Below are 17,137 nucleotides of genomic sequence, written 5' to 3'. Positions count from 1 at the left end.
TTTGCTCTTGTCCTAAATTCCTTTGAACTCATCCTTTTTTTACCATCATTTCATTTCTTTGATCCATGAATTTCACTTTTAACGGTATTTCCTGCTTCCATTTGTCTTGTTAATCTGCCTACACTAATTCAGCTGTTTCTTGTTTATTTATTTTATCATCGGTTTGTTTTCCACCGTTTACTTTCGTTATTCTCCATCACTAAGTTTGTCCCTTTGTTCTTCTTGCTTCCTTCATTTTCTTTCTTCTTATTCGTTAGTTTTGGATCGGAATATGTGGGTAATAAATCATAGTGATTTCAAAAACTATGTTAGACCACAACAAATTCGTCACAAGTAATTTTCCATCACATTTCATTACAAAGTCCAACATTTCTGGACTAGAGACTTGACGATTCAATATTCAATTATAAAATATTGATAAAATTATCAATTAGAATAGAATAACTGAATAATTTTTAACGTCGACTAAAAGTACTTGAAACTATATTAACATAGATAATGAAAAAATTAAAAATATTACTACAAACGGAGTTATTTATATATACAAGCCTATTTGATCACTTTTCAAATCCACCGTTGTGTATTGTTTATATTCTTCAGGTGTTTCGAAAACAGTTTGGGCCGATTGCGATAATACTCCATATTTTTTATCTTCCGTTACTAAAACTCTGATATTTCCAATAACAACATCATCGGCTTCTTTAAACGTATCCGAAATATCGAAAACGTAGATTCGTTGTTTGATAATATTTTCGACTTGTTTTGCCAAATTCAATTGAATTTGTAAAGAATTCCTGACGAAGGCGTCTGCTAAATCGTCCTCTTCCATAAGTACTTTGGAGTTACCACTCACAATGATAGAACAAAATATCAACAAAAAAAATTTCATTTTCGATGATGTATCGATAATTTTAGAACTTCACTCCACTGATCGGTCTAATTTACTAATCATTGAAATGTTGTCATCAGATTATATAAATACTCGTTAAACGGGTACTTCCCCTAAACTCGTTGCGTCGTAGGAATTTTTAGGTCATCTAGCATGTGTTTATTTATCGAGATATTTCAATTTTTAAAGTGCAAGAATATACAGGGTATACTGGGAAATAATTTAACCATAAATATATAAAAAGTTAAGTGAATTAAAAAAACTAAATGTTTCGTTTTATATTTGAAATTAATATCCGAAAAGTGTATAGTAATAAATAGGAACGTCAACTATTTTTGACCTTATATAAACGGAAAAATAATTTTATCAAAAAATATTCTCAAAACTATCACGTGGTTACGATGTTCGTCACAAATTTCTTTTCCAGTCAAATTAAACTGATTTTGACAGATTTCTGACCAATATATTTTCGTAAAAACCATAAAAAATGAGTCCAATACAAAAGTCGATAAAGACATCTGTTTGCTTATAATGTTTTTGATTATTTCTTATTCAGTCTAAAATTATCTATCGACTAAAGACTTTTCCACAAAGCCTACTTTCATTAACTCCACACAATATTATATTGTTAAAGTTACTGATAAAATACTACAATATCCTACAGCTTCCTTTGTCGTACACTTTCTTATCTATACACACACTTTCGTGGTCTGTTCAATTCCTTCCTTCCAGGTCCTTGAGGGTCTTCCTCGTCTTCTTCTATTTTTTGGTACATCAACACTTTCTTCACCCACCAGTTCTGCTCCATCATCATACTCGATCTGTTTTTCGTCGTATATCTTCATTTCGATAATGCTCTGGATATCCTGCACGATGTTCTCACAGCCTCTATTATTTTCTCCTGTCTATCCTGTTCATACGTTTAAATTGGCTCCACTATGACTTTGTATTTGTCATTTTTGTGTTCAGGCTTTGTGTAGCTTTTTCCCCTTTTTGCATTTCATTTCTTATATCATCTTCTGATGTTCCATCTTCCGAAATGATTCATATTCGTCGACCAATTTTTTCAACATATAATCTCTATCGTCCTCATCGTAAGTTATAATAAATAGAGTTGTTGAGCACTTATCCTCTATCTCAATTTCCTTTCTCGCAATTATCGTTGTCCAACCACTCAGAAGTTACTAAATGGATATTTTAAATGGTGTTGGTGATAAACTACAGTCTTGTTTCAAACCTTTCGAATGCTAAAATTGTTTCTCACTAGCCTTTGTTTGCTCTAAGCGAGGTTTCTATCCTCAACTTAGGATATCAGCGTTATTATTTGACAAACGTACCGCTCCAGTCAAACTCCCCGCCTAGTAGTGTCCTCAAATCGAATCAGGCTGGTGGAGGTGAATTGACGCACCCGAAACTCCGCACTCTGCACCCAATTTAAAAAAGTTAACAATCTATAATCAATAATTTGAGATGGCGCTTGTAACACAGTGACTTGATAGAAACAGTGTTGCCACGTGGTGTTTTCTTTTTCATTGATCGAGCACCCAATAGTATTATTATAATTCCATGTAAAACTTTTTGTTTATTATTTTTTGTTAAGAGATTTAGAAAATAATTTTTGAGACTGCGAAAAATGATAGCCTCCCATTGCGCTCAGATAATCTCGAATTTGGTAAATATGAAGCGAAAAATTCAAAAAGCTTTTTAAAGAGGAAGGTAGCTTATATCGTAATTTACCACTTTTGAATAAAAAATTGAAAAAAAGTCAAAATAGTTAAAAAGTTTGTAAAATTAACATTTTTTTTTCGCATTGTGCTCATGGTAATTTTTTTACAATTTTCTGGTAAATTACGGTAAAATACGACAAATCAAATAAAACGCACATAGAATTTTTAAAAGTTTGGGAGATTAGTTACAAAGCATAACTCGGCGCAGATTAAACAATAGTATTTAAAAAAAAAGAGTAGCTCTAAACTTATAGAGCACCAAAAACTTTTATAATTTTCTTATTATTTCGAATTTCGCTATAAAATTTTAGGACATGTTTTTTGGAAGCAAAAGGATTCGTAAAATGTAAAAAAAATTTTTTTTAAATTATAACCGGTACTTCCACACTTTTTATCCAGCAGTTCTTTTTCTAAGCTTTCAAGGAATTCTGAGCAGACTCGTTGACGCAAGAGCTTTTGGTCAGGAGTCAGATTTTTTGGCACCAACTTTGCACAGAGTTTGTAAAATTTTCCGAACCGTTTCTTTATCGGCGTTTACTGCTTCGGTAATCATCCGGATACTAATTCGATTATCTGCACGCTCAATTTGGTTAATTTTGGTCACTGTTTCCGAAGTTGCAACAGTCACAAGGCGACCTGGGAGCTGGTCATCTTCAATGCTCTCTCGGCCCTCACTAAACCGCTTACACCACTCAAAACCACGCGCTCGGGATAACGTCGAAATAACTGTAATCGGTAATAAACTCCCCCCGCACGCGCTTTTTTAACACAAAAAAACATATGATGCAATAAGCACTTTTTATCGCGCCACCCAGTAGTTGTACCTCGAGTACCTTAAAATATTTTGGATCTATCACAAAGTTATAAATGAAGAAAACAATATTAATAGAGAATATATTTCAACATTGAATTAACAAAATGTCGATTTAATTACATTAGATTAAATGTACAAACCAAATTCGTCGCAATTTAGGGGAACATCTGTATAATGTTTATACTCATCGATGGTTTCGAACGAAAATTGCGCTGTTCGAGATAAAACACCGTACTTCTTATTTTTCGATAACAAAACTCTGATATTTTCAATAACGATGATATCTGCATCCGAAAAAATTCCAGAAATATCGAACACGTAGACTCGTTCTTTTATCGCAGCTCCCACGCGCATTGCTAATTCTAATTGAATTTCCAATGATTTTCTTATGAATGTGTCACCAATATTTTTGTTCGGCACTAGGATACTTGAAGAAGCCATTTCTGAACAAGAAAACACTTATTGAACAATACGTTTATAAAATGGAACCGTGTAAAATCGTTTATATATACTTCAGCTCATTTTTAATTTAGGGATTCCCAGATGAGGCATATTAAATGATTACTTGGATTTTATATCAAAAATTTTTTTCAATTAGAGGTCAATATGGGATTTTATGAATGTGAATTAAATATTATCAATATCAATTAATTTCCATACATGAACGATAATTTTTGCATCAGTATAATGACTTTCGAATTTTTTATATTGTTATAAATCTCCATATATTCGAAAGATTTTAAATTTGGATAACGAATTACCTGATTAGTAGATAAATATATATCAAACTACTAAAAAATCTTCTTCGGGTGCCCTCTTCTTCTAACCCCAGCAAAGTCTGTCTCTGATTCTTCATATCAGCGTCTGAGGGTCTAAATAAACTGATCCACTCGCGAAGAATCTTCAGCCATGAAGCCTGTCGTCTGCCAGGACCACGTTCTTCCGTGTGTGTGATCCATATTTCGAAACTTTCCAAATCCCTTAGTGAGTTCACCTCAAAGGTCCAAGCCTCCGTTTCGTATAATAAGGTGCTGTATACACCATCCGGTACCGGATTTTAAGATCGGTATGTAAAAAATTGTCTCATTTTTTGAAAGATATTTTTTGCTTGCTCGATACGCTATCTTATTTCTATATCTGGGTCTATATATTTTGTTATCCAACCAATCCAGATATTTAAATTTCTTGACATTTTCGATGATGGCACCATTTACGTTGATATACATAGGAGGATGGTTAGATGTTTTGTTAGATCTTAACTTGGACAAATGTTTACTCATTTACTTATTGAAGATCTTACTCCAGATCCATTTGTTGCTTAGGCATTCTGGTCTGGTTCTGGTAATTGATATTATATGTTTCCCAAATATTTTCCTTGAATACCTACGGGGTTCTGACTTATTGGAATCGATCTCCAGTCTAAACATGATCACTCTGTTATCAGATAGATACCTTCCAGTCTTTCGTCCGTTCTTTTAGCATCGTGGCTCTTAATGTTATATCTAAAACTCCTCTTACCTTCGTTACAAATGTTAATTCCTTCCCTATATATATTCTAATACTTGTTCAACTCTACTATTGGTATCTTTGCTTACATAAACAGTGTATCTTATTGTATTGGCAGTTCCTTTAGCCTTTGCAGATCCGTTGGCGATACGTAGTATATAACAGGAGACTACGACGATTTATTGATGCCTATTCTCGAATTCGACGTACGCTCGAATTGGTCTCTTATCAGGAATTCGAAGAGACAAAAAAAATTTACGTCGTTTCTTTCATTGATACATGATTTTGGTTTACTACCGCTCCTTGTTGCTATTTGGTTCATTTAGCTGAAGACTGTTTTGTTGAACAGTTCTGAAGAGATGCAGTAACATCGAAACTGGTCAGCCGTTACGCCTCTCTTCTTGCAATTGCTAGTCGAAATCAAAAAGTCTTCGGAGGAGATGTAATTCAGTGTTCGTATTATCGAGAAAAGATTTTCTTTTTTAAGGAACGACTGATCCAATCAAAAGTCGAAATAGTTTCAAAGGTTAAGAATAGAAATTCTTTTTGCTGATAAGAACGTAACGTCAAATGTCTGTTGCAAATTGCTTATTCTGTAATTAAAATTTTTCTAACATTGACAATAAATTGCCTAGGCGTACAAAGCAATCGGGGATTTCGATGCTCTACCTGGTTGTGGCATATCCTTTCTACTCCAACCAAAATATCGAGTAGAATATTATAAAGAACAAGGAAAATTTGATCAAGTCATACATTTTTACGCAAATCAAACATCTTCTTCGAAGGACTTAATCAACAGCTTCAAAAGTTGTAGCTTGTATCAAATTCCAATTTATTGTTCTAAACTAGAAGAAGCTGAATACGAATGTTTTTGGAGGTTATCTCAATGGGATTTCGAGGAAAAGAGACGGCCTTTTGACAATACAGTAGTCAATTTCGATTTCGAAAAGTACAGGTTAGGTTTTTTTTTAATTTGACATTTATAATTTTATTTATATATTTTTTAATAGTTTCATTTCAGTTTTTTAACTAACAAAAGTGATATAGTTATATCATTCTTCTATTTCCCGTGTATTTATTTTATTTATACAGGCTGTGGCGCGAAAAGTTTTGATTAAAAATGATGTCCGGATACAGTGATACTGTTATATCTGAAATAATGGAGCTGTATTATTTTATTTTTTGTTTGTTGTTCAGTAGTTTTGACTCTATATATAGAAGGGCGTTTAGTTTTTCTTGATTTCAATTTCAAAACTTGTATTCTCCCTGTAAACAATAATTTTCTATAATTTTGTAACTCGAAAAGTTTTTTGTGCACAAATTTCACCTAAAATTTCCATGGTTCCAAAAGTACTTGACCTGATCTAGAGATGGCGGTAGTCGCGTCAAAAATATTTTTTTCCGAAATTTTCTGTTGGACCAGGTACTTTTGGGCCATCTTCCTATATCCTCCATTACTTTTAATAAATATTTTTCGCCCCACTTCCTGTATTCTATATCACCTGATAGGTAAAACGACTTTTGCAAACCCAAAATTTATTTAGAAAAACATTTAAAAAGGTTTAAGAAGTGGAAAATTGAACAAATTTTCATTATTTAGAGTCTAGCATAATTTCAGTTTTGAAGAATAAGCTCTGTTAGAATTGGAATCGAGAATATTTCCATCTCTTGTCGTTTTAACTATCCGGGGGTACAATTTTTTATAAGTACGCAGATATCGAATATTCTGGTTTTTTGAATAACATTATGATAAAATTGTATCTTGATTATAGGTTTTACGCTTTGAAAGCTCTACATAACAACAATCAATGCGCGTTTGAGGACGCTTCGAAATCACAATTCCTGTCTATACAAAACCACGTGAGGAACGTTAGTTTGGAAAGCAGCCACAACTTATACCCGATATTGACAAACCTGCAATCGCTTAAGGAAATAGAAGATTTCTACGAAAGCTCGAAAAGTAAAAATCTAATTACGATTCTTGATAAATGGAAATCGCAAGACAAGCTTATTAAATCGAATGATTTTCAATACGTTGAACCGATTATTACTCAGAGATTAGTCATGCTAAACGATTATCTATTTAAGAATGTAGATGATGATGACGTTAAAAATTATATTATTGATTTGAGTTTGGACTTTGCAAGTGAGTAAAATTCTTCTTCTTCTCATGCCGTCTCCTCATTGAAGGTTGCGACTACGTTTTTAAATGCGTCTCTGTCCCTTGAAACATGAAACTATCCATTACAGGATTTCTTCTTCTCTTAGTGAAATTAGTACATCAAAAATAAGTAAAAACTATCTCTTCAACCACTAATCATTAAAAAGTCGATTTTTTACTTATTTTCAATAATTTATACCTTGAGACCCCTTCCCAACGGTATTCGTTTCAGTAGACTTCCTATTTTGAAGCAAAAAAATTGATTTTGATGTAAAGTCATATTGGCCATCCAACTGTTTTATGTACCGTTTTCGAAGTTGGGGCACGACCAGTAGCTAATGTCTTTTATTGAAGTGTACTTCCACCCAATTTTTATTTGGTGAAGTAAAGCTTCAACCAACCGTAATGTTCAGATAGCTCCAATTTTTTTCTTCTAACTCAGATTTCTATCAAACTGTCCCCCTAAAAAATTTGAATTGGGGAATCGAGCTTATATTCAAGTTACAATTTTTCTTACATATCTATAGAATTATTTTTATATTTACAAATATTTTGGGGTTGAAAGCGCTGCTTTAATTGGTTGTGGCTCCTACCCTTCAGTGAACACTATATAGGTCATTAGCCAAAGATGGTCAAAGATATTTATTTGACCGAGTTAACTAACTGACCCGGTAAATACAATGGTTTAGAATTAATAAACATTCTGTGGAATTTCCAAATATTTTACATTTTTTCTTGTCTCAATAATATTGAAACGAATAGAGTCAGTATAACAATCCTGAGAACAAAGAAGAGTCAGAACAATGAATGTTGAAATGCACCGACAGCTTGTGGCTGGATGGAAGTATCCATAAAAAGTCTAGGGCTTTTAATGAGTGGAGGAAAATTGTTCATGATAGAAACATTTTGATGGATATAATGACTACTTAGTACCACGAATCGACAAACTATGAAACCGTTCTTATTAAAAAAATTACCTTCGTTATATGAATATCTCTTCTTAAAGAATCACCCCGAAGGTGTAAGGCTTAGTTTCTTCTTTTCGTGAAAAAACTTGGTCCATTCTTTTTTATTAGGTCTACCTCTTGTTATTTGCTCGTACTTTTCATATAACTGCAACTTGTCAATTTAACCATGTGTTCGAACCGTTTCAGCTTGTTGCTCTCTATCGTTTCAGCTATTGATTCAATACTAATCTCTTCCCTTTTTCTTCTGTTTGTCACTACCAAACTTTCACATCCTTACATCATTTCATTGTTCGTGCTGATTTCTTTTTTTGCCTATAAATGATCTTGAAATTATCTTATACAGCTTCTACGCACTAGATCCGCGTCGACTTCTCCTCCATTGTGCATTGTCAAAATATAAAATGCAATCATTTAGACTTCTTAGGTCTCATTCAAATATTATCTTGGTGTTACTTATTTATGTACAACCCTTTCGGTTGATGTGCATATCATGAAATCTTCTGCAAATGTGCATTCTGACAATTTTATTGTATTAGAGGACTCCGTACCTCTCATTCTCTTAGTCCAACTTTTATTTGCTGTTTTTCAATAGTCTTTTAGGTATATTTCTCTATTTCAAGTTGTTATCACAAACTGTTTGTTTTACTTGGTCTAAAGCTTCTTGTAAGTCTTGGAAGGAAATGTATACTCCCTCTGTTCTGTTTATATATTGATTGTTCAACTGTGATCTTTTACACTGTGTCGTCTTTTGGAGACAATGCTTAATAAGGTAATGCCTCATTTCTTATGTATCGGAATTAGTAATCCTGTCTTCCAATCGTTGGGGGTTGTTTTTCAAGCTTCAGTATTATCTATAGCAATTCTTCTCCATATTTGAATAAATTTATTATTGTTTCTGGTGATATCCTGTTATGTGGTTAGTGGTTCTTGTCTCTCGTTTCCACCGTTTCATAATTTCCTGATCTTGAAATATAAATTAAATATGATTCATGAAAGTTCAGATAAAATATTATCATCGTTTCCAGATTGGGCCAAGGGGGAGAAACGTTTCAAAGAAAGTTCGATAATTTTGGAGAATTTAAAAAAGATTCGGTCGCTTGATAACGAAATTATGACAAAAATCGATTTGATAGATGCCCAATTATCTTGGTCACTTAATAATACGCTTGTAGCAAGGCAGATATTAAACAGATTATGCAAAAGTACAGATATAACTAAGTAAGTTTTGTAATGTTCTTATTTATTTAAACAGTTTTTTAACGGTCGGATGAATTTGTACACTAAACTTTTTACTAATACGCTACACACTTATCTTATTTATTTCAATACATCGTTTGGTTTACTTTTTGAACTACCCCGATGTATTTACTATGACATCAAACTTATTTACGGCTTTGTAGATAATTATATTTTGTGAAATGAAGCAAAATATAATTATTTTAAAATTATTAAATTTTTCACCTTAGGTTGAAATCGGCCGCGCTTAAATTGACGGGACAATACATGAGTGAAAGCAATTCGGAAAATCGAACGAAAATAATAACTAATTATTTTCTGGCTTCCGTAAAATTAATGGGTTCCGTTAAAAGAGACGAAGAGGATATTAAAAATGTGATGGATACATACGATAAACTTGCACTTTTTGCCGATAAAGAATATCTCCAGGTTTGTACAGATATTCTGAACACACTGTTTTTTGTTACTACTACACCAAAATTACACTTGTACTTTCGATTGCAAATCAAAATAAATCGATTAACAAGCTTAGCAATGCGAAAGATAATTCAATGTTCGTCGCGACATATCGATTGGAGAATAATTATTTTTTCATTTTCCTCCGAAACAAGAAGAAATTCTTTTTTATATACATACATACGATTTATTTATTATTTTCTAGATAAAATCTTATATGAAATCCGATTTGTTTCAAAAGAAAATCGCCAATATGGAACAAGCGAAAAAGGCCGCCTTAAGTTTGCAGAAACAAAGAAAAAAAACTTACGAAGAAAATAAAGCAGCGACGATACACTACAAAAATAGTGATATAGATGAACAGGAAATAAACAGTACAAAAGAGGAATGCAATCAACTTTTAAAATTAGCTCTTAAGTACGTATATGGAACTTTTCAACTTTCTAGATCTTTTTAGAAATGTTTAGAACCTTTTATATCTATTTAATTAATTTACTATATTTATATAGAATTAGAAACTTTTTAATAATAATTCAGAACGTTCTAAAATCACTGGAAGTATTTTTAACAAATTAATTTTAACAATTTAGACCTATATGAATCATTTCTTAAGAATGTGAAATTTTTAAACTCTGTAGATGAATTTCTATACTATTTTTGGAATTGTTAAATCAGTATACAAGATTTTTAGATTGATATTATTTTAAATCGATTGAACCAATTTTAAAAATTTGACTCCAATTTGGATCGTTTTAGATGATTCTCGAAATTTCTAGCAAAATCTGGAATATTCCAGATTAATCAGGAATAATTTTATACATTAAAATATATCTGATAACTGTCTATACAATATTAGACATTTGTAGAATAATCCAGAATGTTCTAGAATCTTTAGAATCATTTTTAACTAATTAAAAGCATATGTCAACTAAATTAGAAGCTCTCTATATGTTTCTCGTAAGTTTAGCAACAATCTAGAATAGTCTAGAAGTTCTAGAATATTTTCTAAACATAATTCTAGTCTAAGCTAGAGTATTCTAAAACAATCTAGATTATTCCAGACAAATATGAATGGTTTTATACATTGAGATGTAATCGAAAAGTTTCTGTTGAATACTCAAATTTTGTAGAATAATCTACAATGTTCTAGAACCTCTAGAATCATTTTGAACAATTTTTGGAACAATCTAGAAGTTCTAGATTATTTTAAATTAAATACGCATTTATATATTATTGATATTTATTAGTAAAATGATAGATTCCTAAAAGTCCCTTTCTTCCAAGATTTGTCCCTAAATTCCCTTTTTCATTATTTATGAATTCCTTTTTTTATGTTTAAGTTTATAGTTTTTTTTCTATTTTGATAGGTACTATCTTCTGTGTTTGGTATATAGCGACGACAAAGATATTAGAATTTTCAGAATAATGTCGCTGTTTCTAGAAAATAGAAAAAATAACGAAATATGGGAAACAATTCAAGAACATCTACCGAAATTACCAAGTTATAAATATATAATAATGTTACCTCAATTAATACCTCATATAGCGTCTGACGATTTCGATATATTCAATAAAAACGTTAACGAAATAATTGAAAAGTGCGCAATAGAACACCCCCATCACACTTTACCTATTTTACTGTCTTTGGCTAACGCTCACAAAGATAAAGAATACGATAAATCGTCAACGAAAACTTCTACTAACGATAATAGAATATCTACAGCCAAACGATTATTATCAAATCTACAAACTAAAAATAAAGGGTAAGTCTAATACTTTCGACACTAGTTTACTAAACAGGGTTTTCCAAAAGTAACAATAACTAATTTAAGTCTAATGTCTAGATCAAATCTGTTATTCTACTAGTAACTAAAACACTTTATTCACTTCACGTGCTGAATTTTATACGATGGCGTCTCATAGCGTAGTTTGGACACTCGGACAGAATATGTTTTACTGTCAGCTTCGTTTGGCAATGTTACCAGTTTGGCGGAGAAGACCCTGACATTAGATAACTATGTGTGAGGCGAGTGTGGTCAGTACGTAATCAGCCATATTTCGTCTGGATAAATCAAACTTTGTGGATTTATGTTGATTGAATGTCACGTTGATCCGAAGGAACTTGTATCCAATGCCTTCACCAGGTGTTTAGATTTAGATTTTCCATGTATGCTTTTAAATCTCTAGAAATTTGGAGGTTAGTCATGGAGGTGAAACTTAACTCTCCTCATAGGAGCTAATCTTACTTAGAGATCCTTTTAGAAAGTTCAGAATGTGGGTTAGCTACCAGAGATCTTCGTCTTCTATTTCATAAGCTCCCAGGTATTCATTGAGGGAAAAGTGCCCCGGTAAGACTCCTTTTAGTATTAGTCTTAGGCTAATACATTCAGCAGATTTTCCGTGGTTGTAGTTAATGTCTTAACTCTTGTAGATTGTCCCAATATTAGTTTTACCCCCAACCACCTTCTTTTCCAGGTATTTTCTTATATTATTCTCCAGGTCAAGCCAGAAAAGCGTTCGGGTTTGTTATAATGTTTGTAACTATTTTTCAGTTAGCCCTAACATTCAAAAGACACATTTAACAGTTGTTGTAGTGATGATTTCACTAGTTACTTTTAGTAGTTTGAAAAAATAATTTCAAAGTTATTTTTTCCTCGTATAACTTACGGTAAACCCTGTATTTGTTTATAACTCAACAAGTTTCAATAATTTTTGACTAGTTTACTTCTAAATTGTAGTTCAACTAGCACTACCTGGTGAAAGTTTTAATTTGAGTTGTACATTCTGACATTCTCTATTATTGCAGGTTATGCGCTCAAATTACCAATTTGAATAAAGTTAGTGTTGCTTTAATCAGTTTAGCTTATATGGAAACTCAAGATCAGAATCATCGGAAGAAGCAATTCGATATTTCTTCCAATCAGAAAATAATGGGAATAAAAAATTTTAATGACGTTTTGGTACCTACTTGTGAATTAGCGGTTAGTCATACAAAGAACTATTCGAACATTATCGGTTAGTACCATCTATAATTTCTTGACAATAATTGTCAAGGAAAAATTCCTCGCTCTGTATAATTGAGAATGTATAAAGGAGCAATAGCAGGTCGGAGCCGTTGTTTTTTTAATGAATGTGAAAATTTATTAAACTAATTGATTTTGAAAAAACATTCGATTAATCTAATACAGGGTGATTCAAAATATAACTAAAACTTACAAACCATAACTAATTTGCTGCTCTGTATAATTGAAAATGTAAACAGCAGCAAAAATCGGTTGTAGTTATAATTTTTTTGTAGTAAATGTCAAAATTTATCAATTATTTATCAACACTTTCATTATGTTTATAATTTGTTAAATTTAATGTGTGAGTGTGAGTCAAAGTACAAATTAAACTTCTATTATTTTTATATATAATTTGGATTTAAAACAATGATATTTTTCTGTTAATAATGGTTTACGTCTGTGTTGTAAAGTTGTACGGGGTGTGTTTATAAAGTTACAAACAATGTTGATGAATTGCTACCCTGTATATTTGAAAATGTTTTCTGAAGCAATAATCGGCTGTAGTCATAGTTTGTAAATCGATGTGAAAATTTATTAAAACTAATTGATGTTTTAAAAAATTCGATAATTATAGTACAGGGTGATTCAAAATATAAATAAAACTTTTTCAGTATTTTATATCACTTCACTTTAATATAAAAGAATCTAAAATAATAGGGATTTAAGGAATGGTCTTTTTTTTAATAACTGTTTTACATTCTTGTTAAAACATCGTAAATTTATACGGGGTATTCAAAAAGTTACAAGCAATAATTGTCGACGAAAATTTTTACAAATTTACCGAGATTAAACTTCTTCGGTCCTTAATATTTTAGTCATAAACAAGAACAAAAAATAATAGGTAGTCAAGAAATGATCTTTTTTCCTATTAATTGTTATAAATGTGTTTATTCAAGCCCTTATTATTAAGTTTCTATTTTGATAGCATATAATTTTGAAAAGATTTGATTTTTCATTAAATTCCAAATATTCATAAGAAAATTATATCAGGTCTTAGACCAAAAGATCGCCACAATTTCCAAGCAAGCTACTTTAATTTCATCTAATATGTGCTAAAATCTGATTTCCTCGAAATTTTTAAAGGTATCTCCTCGTTCAAATCAACTTACGAAATAGTTGGAGGTGTTAATAAACCCAAGAAAATTCTGTGCAGAGGAACTAACGGTATATGTTATTCACAATTAGTCAAAGGACAAGACGATCTCCGACAAGATGCTGTTATGCAACAGGTTTTCAGTATAATGAATAATCTTTTGTCGAACAAAAAAACGACAAGACATCTTTTAATACGAACCTATAAAATAGTACCGTTATCGATGAGATGTGGTATACTAAAATGGGCCGATAATAGTATGCCGATTGGAGAGTATCTAATAGGAGGAGATTCGGTTGGGGCGCATCAAAAGTATAGACCTTCTGATAAAACCCCTGCCGCTTGTAGAGAAATATTTAAGGTTAGTTCAGTTTTGATTCATCTAAATATATCTGTCGTTAATTTCGCACAAACCTAACAAAATTTTTATATTCAACTGTTGTTTTATCGTTGATTTTTGAGTAGTCAAAAGTTTTGCATGTTATGGTCGGTCCTCAATGTCTCTATATGTCTACACCACAAGAAAATAAATTAAATTCTCTATTACAACATAACTTATAACTATTGAAAAATCCACACCATTCCCTAGTACAATTTCTAGTTTGTATTCAGCTACACTCCTACGAATATTCATATATGCTTCAATTCAAACTTTGACAGTTTTCCAAATGGAAAAACCACTTGCGATGCTGTTAGTAATATTTTTATTTCAATTTTCATAATTTATAATCAAAAGGAGAAATTAATGGCTTATAGAACGGTTGCGATATTTCCAAGACTCATCAGTATGTTGTATAAATTTATTTCATGATCTGAACCAAGACAATCTGATTATTATTAATTACTATATTATGACCACGACTTCTATACTTACAACTAAATTTATAGTGTGCACTTTAATAAATATACGAGGTGTGGTTATTAAGTAAAGAGACTAGCGCTGCTATAGAAAGTCCTCTTTACCGTGTCAGTAGATAAATCAGTTTAGTTTCCATTTGTTTTCCTCTAAAAATGATCGACGTAAAAACATTTCACGTGAAACCGCAACTAAAACTTATAATTTATTGATAAAAGTATATGGCAATTAATATATGTCGCGTCCACGTGTTTTTGAATGGTTTAAGCGTTGTCAAAATGACAGAGATGTTGAAGATTCGAGTAAACAGAAAATGTTTGCGACAAATTTTATATGAAAATTTTAACATTGGGCAAGTATCTTAACAAAGAGCTCGTAAAGATATTTGAATTGACACCTTGAATACGATTCAATGTTGCACTGTGTGACTTCTACCTCTTTCGTAAAGTCAAATCTGCATTAAAAGAAACGAGATTTGAGTCTGTTGAAGTTGAAGAAAAAGACTTCCGATGTGATGTAGGAGTAGATATTGAAGGTGATAATACATATAATTATCAAAATAAAAAGTTTTATATTACCAGTCTCGTTATTTAATAGCCACATCTCGTATTGCTGATGAAAGTTTAATTAATTTTTCAGAAATGTGCCGTAAAACCAGCAGAATATAAATTGAAAGTGTATAAAGACATTTGTCAAAATTTCAAACCTGTATTCCATCACTTTTTCGAAAGTTTTTTCCCGCAACCTGCTGTTTGGTATGAAAGGAGAAGGGCTTTTATACATAGCGTAGCAACTACGAGTATGTGCGGTTATATTTTAGGAATCGGTGACAGACATACAAGTAATATTCTGATCGACAAAACTACGGCGGAAGTTATACACATCGATTTCGGTAAGTCAAAAATTCTGTTTACTTCGTAGGGTAAGTGTTGTTCACAAAAAAAATTCATTTGAACAATGTTGGCAGACTTTAAATGTGGAAATTAACGGAATAACACAGGAGGTTACTTTAATATTAACAAAAATAGCTTTTGGTTTTTGTGCGATTATGTACAAATTTTCTGAAAAAGTGACAAATCTGGTCTTAAAGGTAGACATTTGTAAAATTTTGAAATTTGGCAATTTTGATAACATCCGTTTACTTTTTAACGGTTGATGTGCAAGCAGGATATTTTAAAACATTTAACGTTTTCGTTAAATAGTTGAAGAACATATGCATTTACCGGAAATATATTTACATTTAAGTTAGCGACTTTCTTTCTAGTTACATCAACTACTCTTTGTGAATTCAAATTATTCTTATCATTTGATGATGTAGTTTTCGTATATCTAGGCGTTTTTTTTTAAATTTGTACCCCAAGTTTCCTACAGTTGCTAAAATCTGGTTCTGAATTAGAGCATCGACCTCAAAAACCCTAAATGAATATCAATCAAATAATTTTTTAATGACCTGAAAACTGGGAAACGCCATTACTCTTATGAATTCTGGTGAAAATTTACATTCCTAAAAATAGCATCTTTTTAATTTCACCAACAGAAGGAAATTTTTTCTGGCTGCGCACCTGTTTGCAACTTTTCGTATCTTTCCTTTCCTAGTAGACCAGACGCATTAACTGTTAAAGCAAAAACATAACAAGCGGAAAATAAATTTTTCACACCTATACTTAATTCAATTTTAAACATAATCAACCAGATTTTTTTGTGAGTGAAGAAAAATTTCGAAAGTTTGTTTTTATGTTTATGATAACAATATAATGAAGAAATAATATTACAAATAGTGAGGATATTAATTTATAATTAAATATAATATTCACATCAGTGCATCAAACTGATACGTCCCTACGACAAATAAAACAAGGCATGACATGATAAATTTATCACCTATGTAAAAATCGTAACCCTAGCTCTCAATAAATTGATTAAATAGCTTAAGGTGAAATATAAAATCGTTGAATATCGAGTTTACAAATATACGTTCAACAGGAATCGCTTTCGAACAAGGAAGGGTCCTACCTACGCCCGAAACCGTCCCGTTTAGACTGACAAGAGACATGGTAGACGCAATGGGTGCATCAGGAGTAGAAGGTATTTTCAGAAGGTAATTTTTGGTATATTGAAATCAATAAATTTATATTTCTTCTTTTTCTTTCATTGCCTTATCTATAGCGAACTTCGGTTATTAAGAATCCTTTTCTTATCTTGTTTACTGCGTTGTTAAACAGATCAACAGATGACACTCCAAACCACTGGCGTAGGTTATGTAACCATGAATGTCGTCTTCTCTTTTGTCCCTTCTTTGCTTGAGCAATCAACTGCAAATACAGTATAGGATATTTTTTATCAAAAATGGATATGTGTCTTGTTTT

General features: G+C 31.6%; 1 protein-coding gene across 2 annotated transcripts in view; it reads left to right on the top strand.

Moving 5' to 3' along the window:
* The window catches only part of LOC130448152 (serine-protein kinase ATM), a 38,995-nt gene that overhangs the window by 20,692 nt on the left and 1,166 nt on the right, over window positions 1-17,137 (top strand). For both annotated transcript variants that reach the window (XM_056785392.1, XM_056785391.1), the window contains 10 exons: window positions 5,572-5,891; window positions 6,709-7,082; window positions 9,091-9,283; window positions 9,532-9,730; window positions 9,963-10,174; window positions 11,125-11,520; window positions 12,564-12,772; window positions 13,906-14,276; window positions 15,411-15,663; window positions 16,755-16,869. In XM_056785392.1, the coding sequence (XP_056641370.1) occupies window positions 5,572-5,891; window positions 6,709-7,082; window positions 9,091-9,283; window positions 9,532-9,730; window positions 9,963-10,174; window positions 11,125-11,520; window positions 12,564-12,772; window positions 13,906-14,276; window positions 15,411-15,663; window positions 16,755-16,869 (2,642 nt within the window). The remainder of the gene's footprint in view (window positions 1-5,571; window positions 5,892-6,708; window positions 7,083-9,090; window positions 9,284-9,531; window positions 9,731-9,962; window positions 10,175-11,124; window positions 11,521-12,563; window positions 12,773-13,905; window positions 14,277-15,410; window positions 15,664-16,754; window positions 16,870-17,137) is intronic.

This window comes from Diorhabda sublineata, chromosome 8 (genome assembly GCF_026230105.1).
Source record: "Diorhabda sublineata isolate icDioSubl1.1 chromosome 8, icDioSubl1.1, whole genome shotgun sequence".
In the NCBI taxonomy this organism is placed as follows: domain Eukaryota; kingdom Metazoa; phylum Arthropoda; class Insecta; order Coleoptera; family Chrysomelidae; genus Diorhabda; species Diorhabda sublineata.
The sequence above is the reverse complement of the archived record's forward strand: the minus strand, read 5'-3'. Positions and strand labels throughout refer to the sequence as shown.